General features: G+C 40.4%; 1 protein-coding gene across 2 annotated transcripts in view; it reads right to left on the minus strand.

Annotated features, from left to right (window-relative positions):
- The window catches only part of MYLK (myosin light chain kinase), a 2,381,262-nt gene that overhangs the window by 29,741 nt on the left and 2,330,245 nt on the right, over positions 1-21,276 (minus strand). For both annotated transcript variants that reach the window (XM_044074915.1, XM_044074916.1), the window contains one exon: positions 12,446-12,583. In XM_044074915.1, the coding sequence (XP_043930850.1) occupies positions 12,446-12,583 (138 nt within the window). The remainder of the gene's footprint in view (positions 1-12,445; positions 12,584-21,276) is intronic.

The following is a 21,276-nucleotide window of genomic DNA, read 5'->3' on the forward strand; positions in this document are numbered from 1 at the left end:
GATGTTCAGGAAGGTAGTATTAAAAAATTCAACTGCGTCATCTAGACTGAGGTACTTTAGAGCATGCCAGTTACATTCTTTGAGGGATGAGATGAATGTGAGTGGGTTAAAGTTTATTTTTTTTACGTATTTGACAATAGATGACAGGTTTAGCTTGGTACAGGTATTTTTTGAGTAGGAATGTTGGGGAGTGATCACTGAGGCTATCTGATAAGCAGCCTGTTATATATGACTGGGGGTTCTTACTGACTAGTATCCAATCCAGGGTAGTGTGCTTGCTGGAGTTTTTATTTATCCTTGTTGGTGACTGGACTAGTTGGGTGAAGCCATGAAGGTGTACATGATGGGTTGGATTGTTGCCAGAACAGGATTTCCAGTCAATATTGAAATCACCTAAGATGATAGTTTCTTGGGGGAGATGGTGGGTAGACCAGCTGAGGAGGTTTTCTAGTGGAGGGATGTTTTGGCCAGGTGGGAAGTAGCATCCAATTATGTTGATGGTTTTGTTTTGGTTAATTTTGAGGTTGGTATATATTATTTCTTCATTGCCTATTTGTGGAGCTGATGATTTTATGATCTGGATGTTTAGATGCTGTTTAAATATTATAGCTACACCACCTCCTTTTTTGTTTAGCCGGTCTACTCTTAGTATGCCGTAACCTGGAGGGAGTATTTGCTCACTGGTAATTTGAGGTTTTAGCCAGGTTTCTGTCAGGATGACTATATCTGGGGAGTATAAGTCTATGGTGGCATGGAGTTCATGGACTTTGTTGGATATACTTCTAATATTTAGGCTTAGTAGAAGGAAGTCACTTGGCTTTCTATTGGCTGTAATATGGGAGAAGTTGTGGTTTCTAGTCTGATTATGAGGATTGAGGATGGAGATGGTAGGGCCAGGGTTGGGGTGGATGTCTCCACTTAGGGCTAGTTTTGATATGCATGAGATGATTAGTTTTCTCAGTTTTTGAATGTGTTTGTTTATAAGGGAAACTTTATGATTGTGCTCTGTGGTAATATGTATGGTGGGAGGGTTACTATGTTAAGTTGTAGGGATGCTTTACGTTTGAGTAATATAGTTGGTAGAATATGTGGGGGGTGCATAGGGATGGTTCTTGAGCTGGTGGGAGGGGAGCTGAGTATGGGTGAGACATGGGTGGTGGTGTGAGTAGTAGTACAGTGGTAGTGGTTGAGTGGGGGAGTGATGGAGCTTTGGTAGGATGTAAGATATGCAAGGAGAGTGCATGCAGTGAGCAAAGGAAAGGTATGCCTGTACATGTCAGTTGAGGAGGTGTGATAGTAGAGGGAATATGGAGGAGGTAGTGTTGGGTTAGCGCTGTGGTTGGCTATTGGAAAGATGGGAGGGGTTTGAGTGCAATAAAGGTGGGACCACTGGGGTTGGAGGGAATAGGGGGCAGGGTGGGGACCCTGTTAGGTTCTTGTATGACGGGATGGAAACAATCACAAAGCAAGACAAGTATGTGTTAAGAAACAATCACAATTGACCAAGGACTGCTCTGAAACTGTAAGTCTTTTCTCAATTTCTCAGGTGGAAAACCAGGATAACCTTGTATCAGTATGCTACTGTGGTCATAGTTTAAATTAACAAACACACAGTATTGATCAGTTATGGATACTATTTGCTAACAGAAGGGAATAAGAGAAAGTGGAAGATGTGTGTGGTGGTGGGGGGGCTGCTTACGGCCAAAGCACAGTGCTCTCCAGGGGAAAATGAAGATTGGCTCAAACAGGTAGACACATACTCAAAGTTAACTGTAGCTGTTTGCAAACAGTTCAGACCCGGACTGCACTTTTCTTATAGGAATGTTAAAGGTGGTACCACAGTTGAATACTTAAGAGTGGTGTTAGGTCTAGAAAAGAAGTGTACAGAGAGGAGTAAGCACTTTTGAGATGGTAAATACATATTATAAAGATTATAAAAAACACACTGAGCAAATGGCTACCACATGCATGACAATGTCCTGAACAACTACTTAGTATATGCAGATACTGAGCCAATTGGAAGAACATTAGAAAACAAAAACCCAGACAGTTATGCAGCCACAGAAAAAAATATAGCGAGCAGCAATCTGTCGTGGTTCTCTAATGTGATTCTATCCACCAGTAACAGCACAAACGTACAGAAATAATTTAGACACTAGTATGAGCGGTCTACACACAACACAATTACATGAATAACATTAGTGAACAAGGTGCAGCTATGCAAATAGACCATACATACTATTATACTAGAAACAACTTGGTGCATGCCATAGTAACATCAATAATAAAGCATAAAACATATTAGATGTCTAACACAATTCAACATAAACATATACAGTTGTAAAATGTCTAATACAATTCAACATAAATAGGCATTTACAGTTGTAAAACACTTAGTGGAAAGACACTGAGCCTTCATGGGGCCTGTAGCAGAGTGGATTGTAGTTTTACAAATGGTGCCTGCCACAGGTAATATTTATTAACTCTGGGATTGTCTTAAGGTAATAAACAGGAAGGGAGGGAGAACAAAGGTGTGAGCAGGCAGTTCTTTGTACTGCTGCTAATGAGCCAAAGCAAGACAAGTATGTGTTAAGAAACAATCACAATTGACCAAGGACTGCTCTGAAACTGTAAGTCTTTTCTCAATTTCTCAGGTGGAAAACCAGGATAACCTTGTATCAGTAGGCTACTGTGGTCATAGTTTAAATTAACAAACACACAGTATTGATCAGTTATGGATACTATTTGCTAACAGAAGGGAATAAGAGAAAGTGGAAGGTGTGTGGTGGTGGTGGGGGGGGGCTGCTTACAGCCAAAGCACAGTGCTCTCCAGGGGAAAATGAAGACTGGCTCAAACAGGTAGACACATACTCAAAGTTAACTGTAGCTGTTTGCAGACAGTTCAGACCCGGACTGCACTTTTCTTATAGGAATGTTAAAGGTGGTACTGCAGTTGAATACTTAAGAGTGGTGTTAGGTTCAAAGTTAACTGTAGCTGTTTGCAGACAGTTCAGACCCGACTGCTTTTCTTATAGGAATGTTAAAGGTGGTACCGCAGTTGAATACTTAAGAGTGGTGTTAGGTTCAAAGTTAACTGTAGCTGTTTGCAGACAGTTCAGACCCGACTGCTTTTCTTATAGGAATGTTAAAGGTGGTACTGCAGTTGAATACTTAAGAGTGGTGTTAGGTTCAAAGTTAACTGTAGCTGTTTGCAGACAGTTCAGACCCGGACTGTGCTTTTCTTATAGGAATGTTAAAGGTGGTACCGCAGTTGAATACTTAAGAGTGGTGTTAGGTTGGAGAGACACTGAGCCTTCATGGGGCCTGTAGCAGAGTGGATTGTAGTTTTACAATAGATTTATAATCCCTCTCTATTCATCCCTCATTAGACCCATTATAGAGTAAAATGCCCCATTTGGCATTTAACTCAGTAGACACCTACAACAACTGGAGAGGCCACAAAAATTCCTCACAAAGAGGATCCTAGGACTCAAACACATGCCCTATACAGAGAGACTCAAAAAACTCCAGCTATACTCCATCTCACATCGCCTACTTACAGGAGATCTTTAATTGGCATACAAAGCCATGACTGACCCAGTGTTGCTAGACATGCTTCATCTGAAAAAGTCTCAATCCCTCTGCACCACACACTCCAAAGACCTCAACCTCATCACCACAATAAACAGAACCTGCTGGAGGGCCAGGTTCATAACCCAGAGACTTCCCATACTCTGGAATAAACTCCCCATTCAAGTCAAGCAGGGCACTTCTCTAGCCCTCTTCAAGAAAAATCTTGACGAGTGGATGGGTAACAGGAAATTCACCCTGGGGATTATTTCAACAGCCTTGCTCAATAGGGGCACAAGGAACTAACATCTGGCAACAGGACGACTGGGAATATTCTTGGGCTAGGTTTATGTTGGCTCCAGGGCCATTAGCCTAGTACTGACCTATGAACATGTGAATCAATATAATACTAACAGAGTATGATACTTACAAATACATTGTCAAAATAAAATCACCATGTGGTACAGAAAAAATATGTAAAGACAAAAATGGGAGAATGTATTAGTAACAGTAGAAGGGTAGAAGATTGGAAAGGTTAATGATAGGGCAGTGGTAGTATAGATGTAGGAAAGATATACGTTATACAGCTGGAATACATGCTTTATTTACAACTAGGACATTTATGATGCACATACACCATTGTGCATTATAAGAAAATGTTTATACTAAAGGTAGGGCCTGTATTAATTTAAAATAATTTTTTTTCCTTTGGGGCGGAGGGTGGCAGAGTCTTCCTTTGTTAATGGGTTTACTCTTTTTTTTTTAATTATTATTATTCATCAGTTACTTCTGGGTTTTAATGTATTTGTTAATTGGAATAGTCAGTTCTTTCCTCTGTGGACTTCAATTTCTTTTTGGCTTCAGGATCATTCCGGCTACCATTTCTGCATGACCTTCTTGGCAGATTATGAGTTATTTTAATATTTTTGCTGTTTTCATTGTTTATATACTTGTGTTGCACTGCTTTTTTACTGCATTTATTTATTTTTGTTAGGGACTGTCTATGTAGATTGTCTTATGTTTTACAGCCTCCCCGTACCACCTTAGTAATGCATGCTAACCCTAACTCTGCCCCGAACACTAACCTTACACCTTACCTTATAAAAATCATTCGAGTACCACCACCCCAAAAGACATACTCAGATACACAAACATACATACCCAACCAACACTACATCTATCTCCTTACCTAATTCTTGACCTTAACCCTAAAATACACACACTCTCACATGCAAACATACATCTGTCCCCTCAGCTTACCCTGAACCTAACCCTAACATTCAAACACACACATATAAACACTCACCCCCCCTCCCACCCAAACCCCACTTACCTGTCTTGACGAAATATAACTTTGGGATTTCAGACATTCTACTGTCCAAATGTTTGATGATCTAATTCTCCTCTAAATTTTGCCGACCAAATGCACAGGGGAACTATATATATATATATATATATATATATATATATATATATATATATATATATATATATATATATATATATATATGGTTCCCATTCAGAAGCCTGAAACATCATAAGCCTGAAAATCAAAATCCTGAAACCAAAAGCCTGAAAATTCAGAATCCTGAAAACTCAAAATCCTGAAAGACCAAAATCCTGAAAGACCAAAATCCTGAAACTCAAAATCCTGAAAACACAAAATAGACATACTGATGTCATTGTGGCTTTGCTATTGTTAGCCCTGTGGTGTTTGGTCATGCGTTGGGGGCAGGTAAGTGTGCGGTTGGTTTTATTTTAGGTTAGGGCGGTTTAAGTGAGTTAGGGTTAGGCAGGTTAGGCATGTATGCAATAGTGACAAATATTGGGGTTAGTGTTTAAGTGAGTTAGGTTTAGGCTGGTCAGGTGAGTGTGCTGATAGTGACGGACCTTAGGGTTAGGGTTAGGTCAGGGTCAGTTGGTAGATATTAGTGTCTTTATAGTGACATATTAGCATTATTTGTGTTTTCAGGATTTTGAGTTTCAGGATTTTGGTCTTTCAGGATTTTGGGCTTTCAGGATTTTGAGTTTTCAGGATTCTGAATTTTCAGGCTTTTGGTTTCAGGATTTTGATTTTCAGGCTTATGATGTTTCAGGCTTCTGAATGGGAACCATATATATATATATATATATATATATATATATATATATATATATATATATATATATATATTTTTTTTTTTAACATATATTAAACACACACACACACACACACACAGAGCCAAGCTTGTTTATGTTAACTGTAGCAGCTTAATTGAGTATTTACTGTTGTCATGGTTATGTAACAGCAGGGTAGGTATACTTAAGTTAGGGGGCAGGGACACTGATTTTCGGTTTTCAAAAGAATGAAATTCCTTTTTCTTGAGATAAAATACAGCAATTATACCCTTAATTTTTAAATGTAATTGTTGGACGTTATGGCAATCTTATTTATATTTTTTGTGCCATCTATATACATACATACATATATATATATATATATATATATATATATATATAAAATTAAATCATATTCTTGGTACGAACACTCAATAATGCAAGATGGCAATATTATAAATAATAAATATGAACAGAAATACATGTTGTAGTGAATTAGTTTTCTGGCCTAAAATGCCAAATTCCATGAAAATACTGCATTCATTCAATTCTCAAACAGTTCAGACTCATGTTTTACTTGTTTTTTTTAACATTTGTTTACCGGGAAAGTCCGACTGGGACACATTTTCAGAGGAGACTCAGAGAGAAACGCTCCAGAGTAACAAAATCGTTGTGGTTGAAGATACTGCATCTTTAGGTCTACAACAGGGATTAAGAAGTGCAATTGACAGATGAGATGGTGGAGAAAAGACTAGTCCTTGTTAAGAAAACACAACTGTGTTTTAATATATTCTGCGAGTTTCTTCTGAAAAGGGAATGTTCTTTAATCTCTCTCTGTGTTTTGAGTATGCATTCTAGTGCGCAATATGTTCTGTATTTGATCACATGTGCTCAATGAACGTTCACTTTGACACTTATTTACAGACACATACATACACGCATATCTATATGTCTCTCTCTTTTACATATATATATATATATATATATATAGAGAGAGAGAGAGAGAGAGTCATACATATACCTACCTACCTACACACACACACACACACACACACACACACACACACACACACACACACACACACAAAGTAGTCTGACCACATCACTTTTCAGTGAAATCCCATCTGACAAACCTAAGAGAATCAGAATTTGGCTGAAACTTTTTTTATTTTTATTTATTTATTTTTTTTGCAACCATACAACTAATCATAATATTTAATGGGGGTACGGTCCATAAAAACATCTCTAAAATATGTGGGCTCTACTCCTCATGTAAAAAACTTTACAAGTTGGCTATTGGCATATGGTCATGATGTCAACCAATACCACCTGAGTAGGACTAAGTGGCTGACAGGCAGCTTTGCCTTCCTCGGTGGGAGGACAGAAAAGTCACTTACTGTTTTGATGTTGCCTGGAAAGGGGTCATTCTACTGGCAACTGTGCACATTAAGGTACTGCCCCTAAACAGCAAGGGAATGAGAAAAGGACTGAGCCAAACAGAGAGCAAATATAAGAAAGAAATAATAGTGACAGAGCTGCATAAAACTTTGAGAGTATTGATTCCAGTAGCTGGACTCATCCGGTTGGGTTTCACTTAAAAGTGACTTCATCACATACAGCACAGCCACATACGTACAAATGTACAGTTCAGATTAGCTAATTTGACCACAATGTTTTGGGAGGTAAGACAAAACTGGAGTATCTGGAAGACATTCATAAAGACAGGGCAAGAACATGCAAATTCTATAAGAACAGTAACAAGAAGTCAGAAAGGATCTTCAGACTGTGGAGCTGTGAAGCATAAACCTTAAACAATGAGCCACAACAGAAACATGGAATGAGAGCTAATGCTTTTAGCTTGTGGTAAGGAGATGAGACAAGGGCACCAAGAACTCATTTGTAGGCTGTCCTCATTGTACTTCCTGAAAGTGTCAGTTATGAAGGAGGAAGGACATCAAGTAGCTTGGGACCTGGGGAAATGAGGAGGGGAGGAGTGGACCATGCACAGAAGGTTAAGTATAGCCACTAAACAGATGCAAGATCAAAAAGAAGTCCCTCTTTAAAATAAAACTAATAAATAAATCCAACAGGAAGAAAGAGTGCCTCCCAGCTCATGTTATAAGCAAGGATTATGTCAGTAACAATGCTGCTGGCACTAAACACAAGTCCAGGCAGTGCTTTACGATTATCAGAAAGTACTGCCAGTGTGGAGTAAAGCTATCTGTTATGTGAAGTCCCAACTACCTTCAGTGAAGACCTGTGACAAACAGAAGTGTGATCACTGAGTAACCATGTCAGCAAAAGTATAGCAAATTACCTGTAATGCCAGCTGGCAGTATTCAGAAGATGAAGAATGAAGTCCTACATGTGTTTGTCTCCTCCTGGCAGGATTACTGCAAGTTTTGCACCTGGGGCTACCAGATGTGGAAAATGAATGCCTACAGCTGTTGGAAAACTCCACAGAATGGTTATTTATTGGGCTATTAAGATGCCAGTATAATACATGGGTTCTGCAGTGCCTATACCGTCTGCCTGTTAAGGTAGTCTATCTTGTCCTATATGACTTCGGTCTTCCTCTGCCTGTTCATATGTGTATAGTATGGCTAATACCTACTGGGGCCTTTATAAGCCTAGCCATGCAACCCAAATGTAGCCCATGTTATTGTGCCTTAGAGGTTTTTTAAGGGGTGTGTATGTTAGCTATGGCATCACTTAATGGCTACCTCTGTCCATCAGAGACATAGGTGTCATACCATGGGTGATTTTCCAATTTCTTATCCACTGGTTCAGGTTGTGCTTGAATATGGTTAGGGAAGAGCTCTACTTCACATGGATGAGAAACCTATTCCAAATAATGGGGATTTTCAGAGCTATATACCTGTCCTGCTAACATGTCCTACTTAAGCTGCAAACAAAGTTTAAATACTTAGATTTAGTATTTCTGGTGCTGTTTGTTTTGTGGATATGCAACAGGTCAATCAGAGCGGGATCCAAGGATGCCTTGTAGACCAGGCATAAACCACCTCTAAGCAGTCTGAAGGGACTTTGCATTTGCTTCCTGTATTCTTTTTGTGAGGAACCTCTGTGAACGTTCCAGTTGTTGCAGGTGCCTGGTCAAGTACATACCAAAAGAGACACTATATGCAATAATGGGTCAGATGATGGCTGATTACAGTGGCACAGTGACTTTCCTGAACCTAGATGCCATGCCCTTACTTACAAATTGAGTGACATAAAATAATTTTCTTTACATCTTAGACACATGTTGGTCGAAAAGGTAGTTTACTATCTACATGACATCCACAAATCCCTGACTACTGTGTCTACTTTTTGGGGTGTTTTATCAATGAGATAGTTTGCCTGGGTGACAGACTTCCCAAAGGTACTATTATTCATTTCTTGGCATTGAGTTTTAAGCTGTCACTTTGGAACCAGTCATTTGTCTGTGTTAGATCTTCCTGTAAGATGTTAGTATCTTGGGTGGGGATTCTATGATTGTTCCTAGCTTGCAGTCATCTGCAAACTTGGTAAGCCACAGGCCCTTGACATTGGTCTTCACTTCTGAAAAATGGATGACAAACATGAGCGGACCCAGCACAGAGCCCTGGGGAACTTCACTAGTGACTGGCCTTTTTGTAGAGGTGGTCTCTTCAATCCTAACTTCCTGGCTCCTGCCTGTGAGCCAGCTGGCTATCCAGCAAATTCCATTGGGGTTTATGCCTAATTATATTAGTTTGTTTACAATGTCAGAGTGTGGTACTGTATCAAATGTCTTAGCTAGGTCAAGATAGTCAGTATACACTGTTTTGCCCTCATCCATTGCCTTGTGACTGTCTCAAAAAAGTCCACCAGGTTCAGAAGGCATGACCTGCCTTTGACAAAACCAAACTGGGTTGGGTCCAGTGTATGAAGGTTTCCAGTGTCATTGTTAATCATTTCCATGATTTGGTTTTGCATATGAGACTAGTCAGGCTAATGGTTCTGTAGTTCTCGGGAGCCAGTGATGGCCTGCCCATTTGAGTGGCACAAAGCCTGTGCAGAAGCTATTGTTGAAGTGTGACTCCAGTGGCACTGATAGGTCACATTTTAGGCTACTTACGAGGCTTCCTGGAATATTATCATGGCCCACTGGAGATGTATTCCTGGCCTTAGAAAGTGCATCGAAGACCTTTTCCCTATTGACAGTTGGAGTGGTTATGTTAGGAAGTATTTCCTGGGGAGGGTTGAGGGTAAGAGGTGGGTAAAGTTGGAACTGAATTTTCAGACAGAAGATCTGCTATATCTCTCAGTACTGTGAGTGTGGCTACATTTACCAACAGTTCAGCACACTGTTGTGTACTGCATTTGAGGTTTCACACAAAGCTAAAGAAGACTTTATGGTTGTCCTTGGCCTGGACACTATATTTACCTTAAAATTTGGTTTGTTTGATATAATTAGTCCTTTTAGTTGTCTATTCAGTTTGATGAGAGAGTTGTTACCTTTTTTTATTGTTAACACTTCTTAATTTTAGGGGGCTTTTTCTTTAGTTATACAACCTGTTACATTTTGGATTCCACCAGGGTGGTTTGCCTTCTGAAACCGTTTTGGGTTTATCTGTGGTAGGCAGAGCAGCCTGTATGCAATCACTGACATGGTTGTACAGAGCTTCTGTAAATAATTCTGCATAGGCTGCTGTGTTGTCTGGGTTTGGAGGGGCTTAAAACATAACACGTTATCTCTTAATAAAAGGTAGTTTGCCTTGGAGTAGTTTCTAGCTGTTACAGGTTTACTGGGGTTACAAAAAAAGATTCTAATTTCAAAGGAGACTGCTTTGTGATCTCACCTTAGAGGACACAACAGTGGGGAGAGTGCAGTGTTCCCCCATATTTGTGTGTAGTAGGTGCAATAATATTTGCACTTCTAGTATAAGTACACACTAACTGGCCCAGGGTGTTTGTATTTACAAAGCCTAGGAATCTCTGTGCCTGTAAAATCGGGGTCATGTAGGATTCCCAGTTTATACAGGGATAATTAAAGTCCTCCATGAGTATGGTATTTGGTTGAATGGGGAGTGTCTCCAATAGGCCTAAATTTTAGCTATGGGTTTCATGGTACATAGAGGGTGACCAATAGCTTGCTAGGATATGTTACAGGACTTGCTCTATGATAATCCAGATGTGGGGGACCTCCAGTGCATCATTCTGTTTAACCAACCTGGAGGTATGGTGGTGGTTGTTGATGTATATTGAGGCACTTCCATTTTATTCTCTGTCTGTGCAGTTGCTGGTCTAAATGTGAGGAAGGCACTGAAGCCCTGAACTGCCAGGATACTCTATGCAGCTTTAAACCATGTCTCATGCTGGATCTTATGTCCTGGTACCAACTGACTTTAGTCCTGTGCTCAGTTTGGCTTCAGACACTTTATTTTGCTCACCTTGAAACCTCTGGAATTTGCGCTTTTGTTTACCAGGGTCCTTACCTTTGGAATCTGTTAACTGGTTAGCCGAGGGAGTCTCCAAATCTGGCCAGCTTTGAATGCTCCTTAAATATATTGGATCCATCTCAGAGTTAAGTGTGCTGTAGCAGACATCATAGGTACTGTTTGTATGTGGACTTTACTGTTTTTTTTTTTACATGATTTAATAAATTTATCTCATCTTAATTTATGACTCATTGATATTTACTGTTTCTTTTGCCTTTTTATAATTTATGGTTCCTTTATTTTCTACATGATTGGTTTCAGGCATTTTAATAAAAATGCATTGAAGAGCTGCAGTAGCAATTCTCTTCCAGAAGCAGAACAGGAAAGAAATTAGTGATCAGGCGATCTTTTGTGGCAGCCAGAAGAAAGGCAACCCACAATGAAGTGATGGGGAGACAGTACAGTGTTATCTCTGTGCTCTTAGTGTTTTCTCCTCCAGGTAGGATGACTGCTTCTCTCTGCAGCTTTGCCACAGATAACAAAGTATCTTCATGTATCTGACTCAGGTCCCCTAGGGATAAGCTACTGTCCACTGGAAACAGGAGTGCCATGTGTATGCTAAAAACAGAGTCCACAGAGATGAGGAATGAAGTTATTTTCAGCTTGCTATTTTATATTATTTGAAACAAGTTTTTCATTACCAATGCAAAAACAATATGTAAATAAATTGAAGCAGCTAGGAGAAATGTAATAGCAATGCATTCTCCGTGGGGCAGGATTTAGGCACTACAGGTTAGGTCACAGTGCTAATTTAATTAACTAGAAACTAAAGGTTCATGCCTTGTTAAGTCTGAATGTTGAATTTGATTTTGAGAAAGCAACTGAATTTGCAAGTAACTATTTCATGTATCTATAGAAATGAACCAAAATAAAGCCACCATAACTGAAACAAATACATCTTAACCCATCTTAACCAGAATATCCAATTAACCTAGAGTGGGAAAATGATAAAACACTGATCATGGATGGAGGGTCAAGGAGTGATGTACACTGACCTGTTGTTCTGACCCATTCCACTGGTACATTTCAGCTGAGACTGTTCCACTTAAGACTCTCCTTGTGCAAAGTTATGAAATCCATGCCTGAATTCTGAAACTCTGGACTCTTACTCAGACCTGTGTTCAAGAGTTTGGAGCAATATGAATAAGTTTTTACCTTTTTCCAATGTGAAGCCAGTCACTCCTAGAGCAGTGACTTGTGAAAATCACTTTTTGAAATCATCAAGCAAGTGTACTGCTTGCAACATTTTGCACAAAGGAAGCAAGTTGTGTCATACACCTTGTTTTCTCACTTTTTTAATATATTTTTTAAGTTACCTTCAATTTTGCAGTCAAATCTTGCAGCACTGCCTTCTACCACTTCAACATCACGGATGGTTTTGGTGAAAAATGGCTTCAAAGGCTGCCTCTCCTCAGCAACAGCTTCGAGGAAAGCCTCAGAGACTTCTTCTGAAACTAAAAAAGAAACCATAATTGGCTTGGATGAGTAAACTGTGTTTCAACTACTGTGTTAACAATGGTCTACAAAAATACAGCAAAAAACAAGATTGTTCATGTACATAGTGTATTTTGTATCCAATGTACCCCAAAGTACTTTGCAATAATTAAGACAGAGAAACCTGGATGTTAGTCTGTTTAAGGATTATAGGGCTTTTCTGTGAGAGTAACTAAGTAAAGATAAATGATAAATTTCTTTCTATATGTTCGGGGAATGCAAAGATAACCATATACATTTCTCTTACTTTGCAGGCATACAAACGGGAGAGGGATGTAAAAATCAGAGTCAGTAGGCTAGAAACAATAACCCTAACTTAGTAACCCAATATAATGGAAACAGTATCAGTTTGTAGATAGGGGTTAACAGCTCCAACCAGTCGTTTAATCTTACCTTGTAATATTACCAGGGATCCTACTTTTTCTCCACTTTTGTCATTTTTTTGAAACAACTAATTTGTTGATTCTTCTCCAACTAACCTTCAAACAATTTTTCCATGTGTCTGCAACTCTTTCTCTGAAGACATTCTTGGTCATGCCACCCCTTATTATAACTATTTCCAGTCCCATACTGTGCCCATTTAGCTCACAAACATATATGTGTGTGATATATATATATATATATATATATATATATATATACACACACACACACACACACACACACACACACACACACACACACACACACACACACACACACACACACACACACACAGTGGATATAAAATGTGTACACCCCTGTTAAAATGCCAGGTTTTTGTGATATAAAAAATGAGACCACAATAAATCATTTCAAAATTTTTCCCACTTTTAATGTGACCTATACCAGGGTGGGCAGTGGTTAGCATTGCCACCTCACAGCAAGAGGTTCTCCGGTTCGAGCTGGGGTGCCTTCTGTGCGGAGTCTGCATGTCCTCCCTGTGGTCACGTGGGTTTCCTCTGGGTGCTCCGGTTTCTTCCCACATCCCAAAGACATGTTGTAGGTTGATTGGACACTCTAAATTGGCCCTAGGCGTGCGCGTGTGTGTGCCTTCTGTGGAAGGTTGGGCACCGGGCTGGCAACTTGATACCGTAAAACTCTACTGCCAGTCATGAGCAGACAGGTGATCTGCTGTGGCGACCCCTAACCGGGAAAAGCCGAAAGGAGAAGAAGAATGTGACCTATAACCTGTACAGTTCAGTTGAAAAACAAACAAATCTGTTTGGGGAAAAAATATAAAAAAATAAAAAATGTACAATAAGCTGGTTGCATAAGTGTGCACACCCTTAAACTAATTTGAAGCACCTTTTTGCTTTAATTATAGCATTCAGTCTTCTTGGGTAGGAGTCTACATTTTTTATTTTTTATATTTTTTCTCCTAACAGATTTGTTTGTTTTTCAATTGAATTGTACAGGTTACAGGTCACATTAAAGGTGGGAAAAGTTTTAAAATGATTTATTGTGGTCTCATTTTTATATGACAAAAACATGGCATTTTAACAGGGGTGTGTACACTTTTTATATCCACTGTATACGCATATCTCTCTCTCTCTCTCTCTATATATATATATATATATAAATATATATATATAAAATCTGTATGTGTGTGGATGTCATTTCGTCTTAAACTCAGCTTATATAAACACAACTTATTGAAACTCATTTCATCTAAACTAGCAAAACTAAAAAAAAAAACATATGATTTTTTGCAGGGGGCCAAGTCCCCCTACACCCCCCATGTGGCAGGCTTTGCTCCCCACACTTCCTAACTTATATACATAACAACTCCACAGTTGCACTATAGTGAAAGAAAGGAAAAAACATTAAGTGCACTACTAGGCCACACCATCCCGCACACTGTAATACTGCAAACTGCAACATTAACTGTATACATCCATCCATCATTAAGAAAAGTTATACCAGTAATCAAAAATTATTTTACAATGCACAAAAGCACTTATTCTGGGTTTTTTTTTTTTTTTTGCGTGTTTAGATAAGGTGAATTTTAGATGAAATTATACAAACCTCATACATTTTAGAAATATTTATATATATATATATATATATATATATATATATATATATATACATACATACATAAAATATAGCTCAGGTTGGTGTGATATATGCGAGTGTTTGTGTGTTTAAGGTTAAGCTATGGATTAGGTAAGGGGATATATTTATAGTTTTGTATGTCTGGTTTTGTATGCATTTTGTGTCCTTTTATCTTATGAAATGATACTGTTAGGCAAAGTTTTTTTTAGTAACAATGTGTAGGGTCGGGATTAAGGGTAGGATTAGAGATGGTGACTGTGGAGCAACTCTGCCTACCTTATGAATGTGTGCTAATCCTAACTCAACATATGCTACTAAAACCCCTTTCCCTAACAGTACCACTATTCAGATAATTCTTGCTCTCCATTTTCTAGCTGGGGTTTACTGATTAAGGGTTCTATATATTCTTTTACCTGACCCTTACTCTAACCCTAACCAGTGAACACTCTCTAATTCATTTTCCTGTACACAGTTACTTAGGTACACTATATAAACCTTTAATTCTAAACATGACATATTAGAATGGTCCAAAAACAGCATGTTTTGGAAGATGAGATGAAACCAATGTATCCAAAGAAATACCATACATACATGGCAAAACATATGAATTCCATACAAAGACTGCCTGGAATACAGGAATGAATAGCTCTCAAGTGTCCTTAATTTTCAGGGGCATCCCTGACCTTGGCTCAAGTTTGTGCTCTGTTCCTCCCAGAAATTATGATTTTGTGACAGACCAATGATGTTTATAGAGAGTAAGTAAACAGCGTCAAACAATACAGTGAACAATTTAGTCTTCAGAAAAATGCAGACTAATACAAATTCACTTATTCCATCAACTTTCTAACTGACTATAATTAATATAGTGTCTCTGATCTATGGCCTTTGAGCCTTGCTACTGCTAGTTACAGCCCTAATTCATTTTTTTGCATACATACACCACCAATGGCTGCACAGAATGACCGTATGGAAAGAAGTTCTGTCCCTCACTCTGCACCTGATTGGAGTGCTTCATGGGAAGAAGGTATCCTAATAGGCTTCTCTGTACATACTTTGTCTAGCTCATGAGAGCAATTAAATCTATAGATTTTTGTGTCTCTGATACCCTTCACAGATCTCCCATTGAGGGACCTCTGCACTCCTTACCACAGTTCTCAAATCCTGAACTGATGGACCAAGCTAATGATGATTTCATGATGCACAGATTTGGAACCTACTGTAGTTGCTCCCTTCCATATTTTTTATTCAAAGAGTTCTAACTACAAGCAAAAAGGGGGAGTGGAGCAATTCTAATGGCTTCTTGTTTGCTGAGATGCTCATGGTTCTTCACTTTAAGAAGCATGATTCAGGTCATGCAAATTCTTCTCAGAAGGGTTAGCCAGCAGCACAGCTGTATTCTCAACCCTCCTCCTGCAGACCTAATCTGACAGTAAGGATGATGATATTTTACCGCCAAAGAAATACTTGATTTCCTCATAGGTGGTACATACACTTCAGGAAACCAGAAAACCTATCACTGGAAAAATCTTTTTTATTGAAATGTAAAAGTTGTTACTGTTTATGTCAGTGGAATATTTTCCTACTTTGGGTAGATATTCCTTCAGTGCTTATCTAACATAATCATATGCCAACCCTAGGCTTATATACTTGTATTAGAATTCATTGTTCTGTTTTGACAACTTTTTTTCATTCTGGAGCGGACTTTGTAATCTTGACCCTCTGTTAGCATTTTCTTAAGGAAATTTTACAACTGATGCCTTCCATGAAAGTGATTCTTCCTCTTAACATTTGATTTCAGTACTGGAGAAATATACTAGGCATTCTCTTAATCAGCCTGTTCTGCTGCACTGAGGTTCTTTATGCGGAGAAAGAATCCCTTACTTGCATATATACTACACTTCATAGTCTTTCTGAAGACCAAGGTGGAACTGTCTAGCTTAACATTGCTTTATGCCTAAAGTAATGTCTGACTTTCCTGTGAATCAGAAAGTACAGTTGTGTACACTTACCATAAATGTAGATGTTTGAGTGTATTCACTGTTGCAGTCATCAGACTTGGGTTATCTGCCTGCAGGTAGCCCTCAGTTGGCCTGAACACCAGAGTCTTAGTATTTCTGCGTCGGATGCTGTCGCTTCTTCCATGACGTCAGGTCAGCAGGGGTATAAAAACAGGCAGCCAACACCATTACATCAGTTTCTCTTGCCCCAAATGTCAGGAGTCCCCAAATAGGAAGCTAGTATATGGTGTGGAAACCACCACCAGTAAAAAGTAAATATCAATACCATTATGAATAGCCATAGAGAGGAGAGACAGAAAGATAGAGAAAACCAGAGGGCTGGAGGGAGGGAAACCAGGACTACAACAGTGAATACACTCGAACATCTACATTTATGGCAAGTGTACACAACTGTACTATGTTCTTTGTGTTTCACTGTTGAAGTCATCACACTTGGGTTGATTCCCAAAGCTGAGGAAGGGTGGAGGTAGTCAAGAAGAGTTAAGGCTGGCTAGTAGGCCCTGCAAGACTGCTGTAGAAAATCCTGCCCTGAACTTGGAAAAGAAGGTAAGTGATAATGCTTGGTGAAGGTGTGTACAGAACTCCAGGTTGCAGCTTCCCAGAATGTCCCTGGTAGGGACTCCCCTGAGAAATGCTGTAGGGGTAGAAGTAGCTCTAGTGGAATGTGTTCTGACCCCCTGAGGGATTGGTTTTCCATGGTGCTTGTAGCAGAAATGAATGCAGTGTGCTATCCATTTGGAAATGGTTTGTTTAGAAATGGCCTTGCCCTCTGCACATGTTGCAAAGCTGACCAGCAGCTGGTCAGATTTTCTGAAAGGCTTAGTCCTATCAAGGTAGAACCTGAGCTGTTTGTGCACATCCAAAGAGTGCAGTATTCTTTCCCCTCTATTCTGAGGGTTACGGAAGAAGGTTGGCAAATGGATGGATTGGTTTAGGGCCACACTGGACACCACCTTAGGCATAAAGGACGGGTTAGTCCTGAGGGAAACCCTGTCAGCATGGAAAATAATGAAGGGTTCCACCGCCATTAGTGCCTGTAACTCAGACACTCATCTTGCTGAAGTTATGGCTAGAAGCAAGGCTGTTTCCCAAGAAAGGAATTTTAACTCTGATGAAGCAGCAGGTTCAAAAGGGGGAAGTGTGAGCTTTTCCAGTACAAAGTTAAGGACCCAAGCAGGGGTGGGTGCTCTCCTTGGGGGCCTTAAGTTGTTGGCCCCTCTCAGGAACTGTTTGATGAAAGGGTGAAAAATAGAGGTGGCTCAGTATTGTAATGAGCTGAAATGTCAGAGGCATGAATCTTAATGGAGGAGAAGGATAGGCCTTTGTGGAGTAGCTCTGCTAGGTAATCCAGGATTAGAGGTAAGGAGGGCACTGCTGTATACTTTCCTTTAGACTGAATCCAAGAACAATATCTTTTCCATTTTTCCACATAGGATTTCCTAGTACTAGGCCTTCTGGCTTCAAGAATGACGTCCAGCACCTGTTTACTTAGGGTTGCTGGTGGGAGTATTCAAGGAATAAGCCAGGCTGCAAGATTTAGGGTTTGCAATTGTGGATGCAAAATCTGTCCCTCCTGCTGTGTCAGCAGGGTAGGGGTCTGGTGTAGGTGCCAGGGTGGCGCCGTTGTCAGGCTGCGCAGGAGTGGGTACCAGTGCTGGCGTGGCCAGTCCGGGGCAATCAGAATTGTCCTTGGCCTGTCTTCTTTTATCTTGAGTAGTACTCTTGAGAGAAGGGGTCGAGGGGGAAAGGCATAGATTGAGAGGTTTTCCCATTGAAAGGATAGAGCATCCAACTTCCAGGCCCTGCTGTGAGTGTTCCTGGTACAGAATTTGCTTACCTGGTGGTTGTAGGGGGAGGCAAAGAGATCCACCTCTGGGGTCCCCCACCTCTGGATCAGAAGGTTGAAGGTGGTGGGCTTCAATTTCCACTCGTGTGGGCCTAGAAGATTTCTGCTTAAGTCATCTGCCAGTGAATTTTGTTTGCCTGGCAGGAAATAAGCTTGTAGATGGACCTGGTTGTCCAAAGCTGTGCTCCACATAGTCATGGCTAACCTGCAGATTCAGTAAGAATGGGTTTCCCCTGCTTGTTTATGTACCACATAACTGTGGTGTTGTCTGTTTTTATCAGCAGTTGTCCTGGAAGGATTAGGTATCTGAAAGCTGTCAGAGCATTCTGTACAGCTAGCATCACCTTTTGGTTGATGTGCAGAAGAAGTTGGCTTGGGCTCCAGTGGCCCTGAATTACATTTGCCAGCCATGTGGGCCTCCCATGCATAGTCTGATGCGTTTATGGTCAGGGTTTGGGCGGCATGGGGTAGAGTAAAATGCAGTCCCTTGCTGTGGTTGCATGCTTCTGCCCACCAAAGGAACTCTGCCCTCAGACAAGGTATGGTAGTAATGATTGTTTCCAGGTCCTGAGAATGTTGGCACCAAAGACTTTTTAAGTACCACTGAAGTTTCCTCATATGCAGTCTTGCATATGGAATTAGCAGAATTCTGGTGGCCATTTGTTTGAAGTAGCCTGTCAGATAGACCTGTTTTTCTGAAGTGAGAAATGCCATCTGGGAAGTTGTGTCCAAGCTTGCTCCCAGGAATACAATCTTTTGACTGGGTACCAGTTGTGATTTCTTTCCATTGATGGTGTACCCCAATGAAGTGAGAAGTCTTTTTACAAATGCCAGGTGCTGAATCAGCAATTCCTGGCTGTCCACCTGAATCAGGCAGTTATCCAAGTATGGGTAAATTTGGATATTTCTCTGCCTGCGGTATGCAATGGCTGGAGCCAGGCATTTTGTGAATATCCTGGGCACAGTAGATAAGCCAAAGGGAAGTGCAGAGAACTGATAATGCATAGATCCTGCCCTGAAACGTAGATATTTCCTGCATGATTCCCTGATGGGGATGTGCAGATAAGCTTTTTTTAAGTCTAGGGTGACTAACCAGGCATCCTTGGCTAGTATAGGGAGAAGCTGTTGCAGGGTAAGCATCTTGAACTTAGGGACCACCAGGAAGGTGTTGAAAATTGAAAGATCCAGGATTGGGTGCCAGGAGCTCTGTTTCCTGGGGAAAAAGGAACAGTCTGGAGTAGAAACCCTGACCCCTTTGTTCTACTGGAACTGGCTGAATAGCTCTGATGTTGAGCAGGGAAAGAACTTGGTTTTGAGCCTCTGCCCACTGGTTTGGAGGAAGGTCTGGAAACCCGCTTGGGGTTGGCAGTGAATGGAAATAAAATCTGTACCCCTGGGATACAATGCTGAGGACCCATTAGTCCTGAGTGATGGACATCCCGTTCTTTGCATGAAGGGCACGTTTTCCTCCTAGGGGCACAAGCAATTGGGCATGGCTGAGAAGTCACTGTGAACTTTTTCCATAGGGAGGTGGCTTACCACTCCCTGTTTTAGGGGTGGGAGCACTCCATTGCTTAGATCTCTGCATACCCTGAGACTGTAGTCTGGGTGGTCTGTTTCCCCTGGGTCTTGTTTGAAAAGGCCTGGAGGAGGCTGGAAAGGACCAGTGTTTTGAAGGGCAATGCCTACTGAATCGAGGTAGTTGCACTTGTAAGAATTCTTTAACAGTTTGCATAGATTTAGCTTTTTCTTCCATCCTTTTAAGAACTTCTTCTGCTTTGGTGCCAAACAAAACATCCTTATTTAAAGGAGCGTCTAGTAATTTGGATTTGACATGATCTGGCAAGGTCTGCTCCTTCAGCCAAGCATGTCTTCTCAGTACAGAGCCAATGACTGCGGCCCTGCAAGATGCTTCTAGGGCATCAAAGCCACACTGCAAAGTATGCTTACTAACTTGGTTTGCAGAATGCATTAGCTCTTGCAAATCTTTATTTTCTGCACAATCTGGAAATATTACCATTTTTTGTTTAATGAGTTACATAATATGTTGCTGGTACTTCAGCATGTGAAACTGGCAATTCAATGTCCTGATAGCAAGATTTGTAGAGGTATACACCTTCTTACCCCATCTGTCTAAAGCTTTGGAATCCCTGTCTGAAGGGATAGGATTTTTGGCTGTAGTAGCCTTAATACCTTTAGGTCCCTGGGAAATAATCTCTGGATCAGCAGTAGAATTCTTGAAAAGAAACTTGTGGGAATCAGGTACTCGGTAGTACCTGTCAGGTTTCCTAGGGACCGGAGGTAAGGTGTCTGGAGTAAGAATGGATTCCATGAAAACATCCACAACATCCAGGACAGGGAGAATAGCTAAAGGCCTGTGCTGCGGTAGCTCTAAAAATTCTCTGAGTCTCTTTTTGGGCTGAGGATAGTCTTGGCATTCCCAATGGAAATGCTCTCTTGGTTTCACCAAAAGAGAAATCCTCTAGAGGGGAGGCAGAGGGAATGGATTCCTCTGCATCTGAATCCTAATAGACTGATAAGGGCATGTCCTGATAATCAGAAAGGTCAGAGTCATCGGACTCCTGGTCTGTAGAATCTGAAGGCAACTGAATTCTTTGTCTCTTAGCAGGGGAAGGCTCGCTTCCCCTAATTAGCATTATAAGGTCTTCAGCCATTCTAAGCATTTGTTTTTGTGGCATGGGGGCCTGAGCATGCTCTTTGGTCGTCGGTTTTCTAGGCATAGTGCATACTC

Source organism: Protopterus annectens, chromosome 6.part0, assembly GCF_019279795.1.
Source record: "Protopterus annectens isolate FY-2018-M chromosome 6.part0, PAN1.0, whole genome shotgun sequence".
NCBI lineage: Eukaryota > Metazoa > Chordata > Ceratodontiformes > Protopteridae > Protopterus > Protopterus annectens.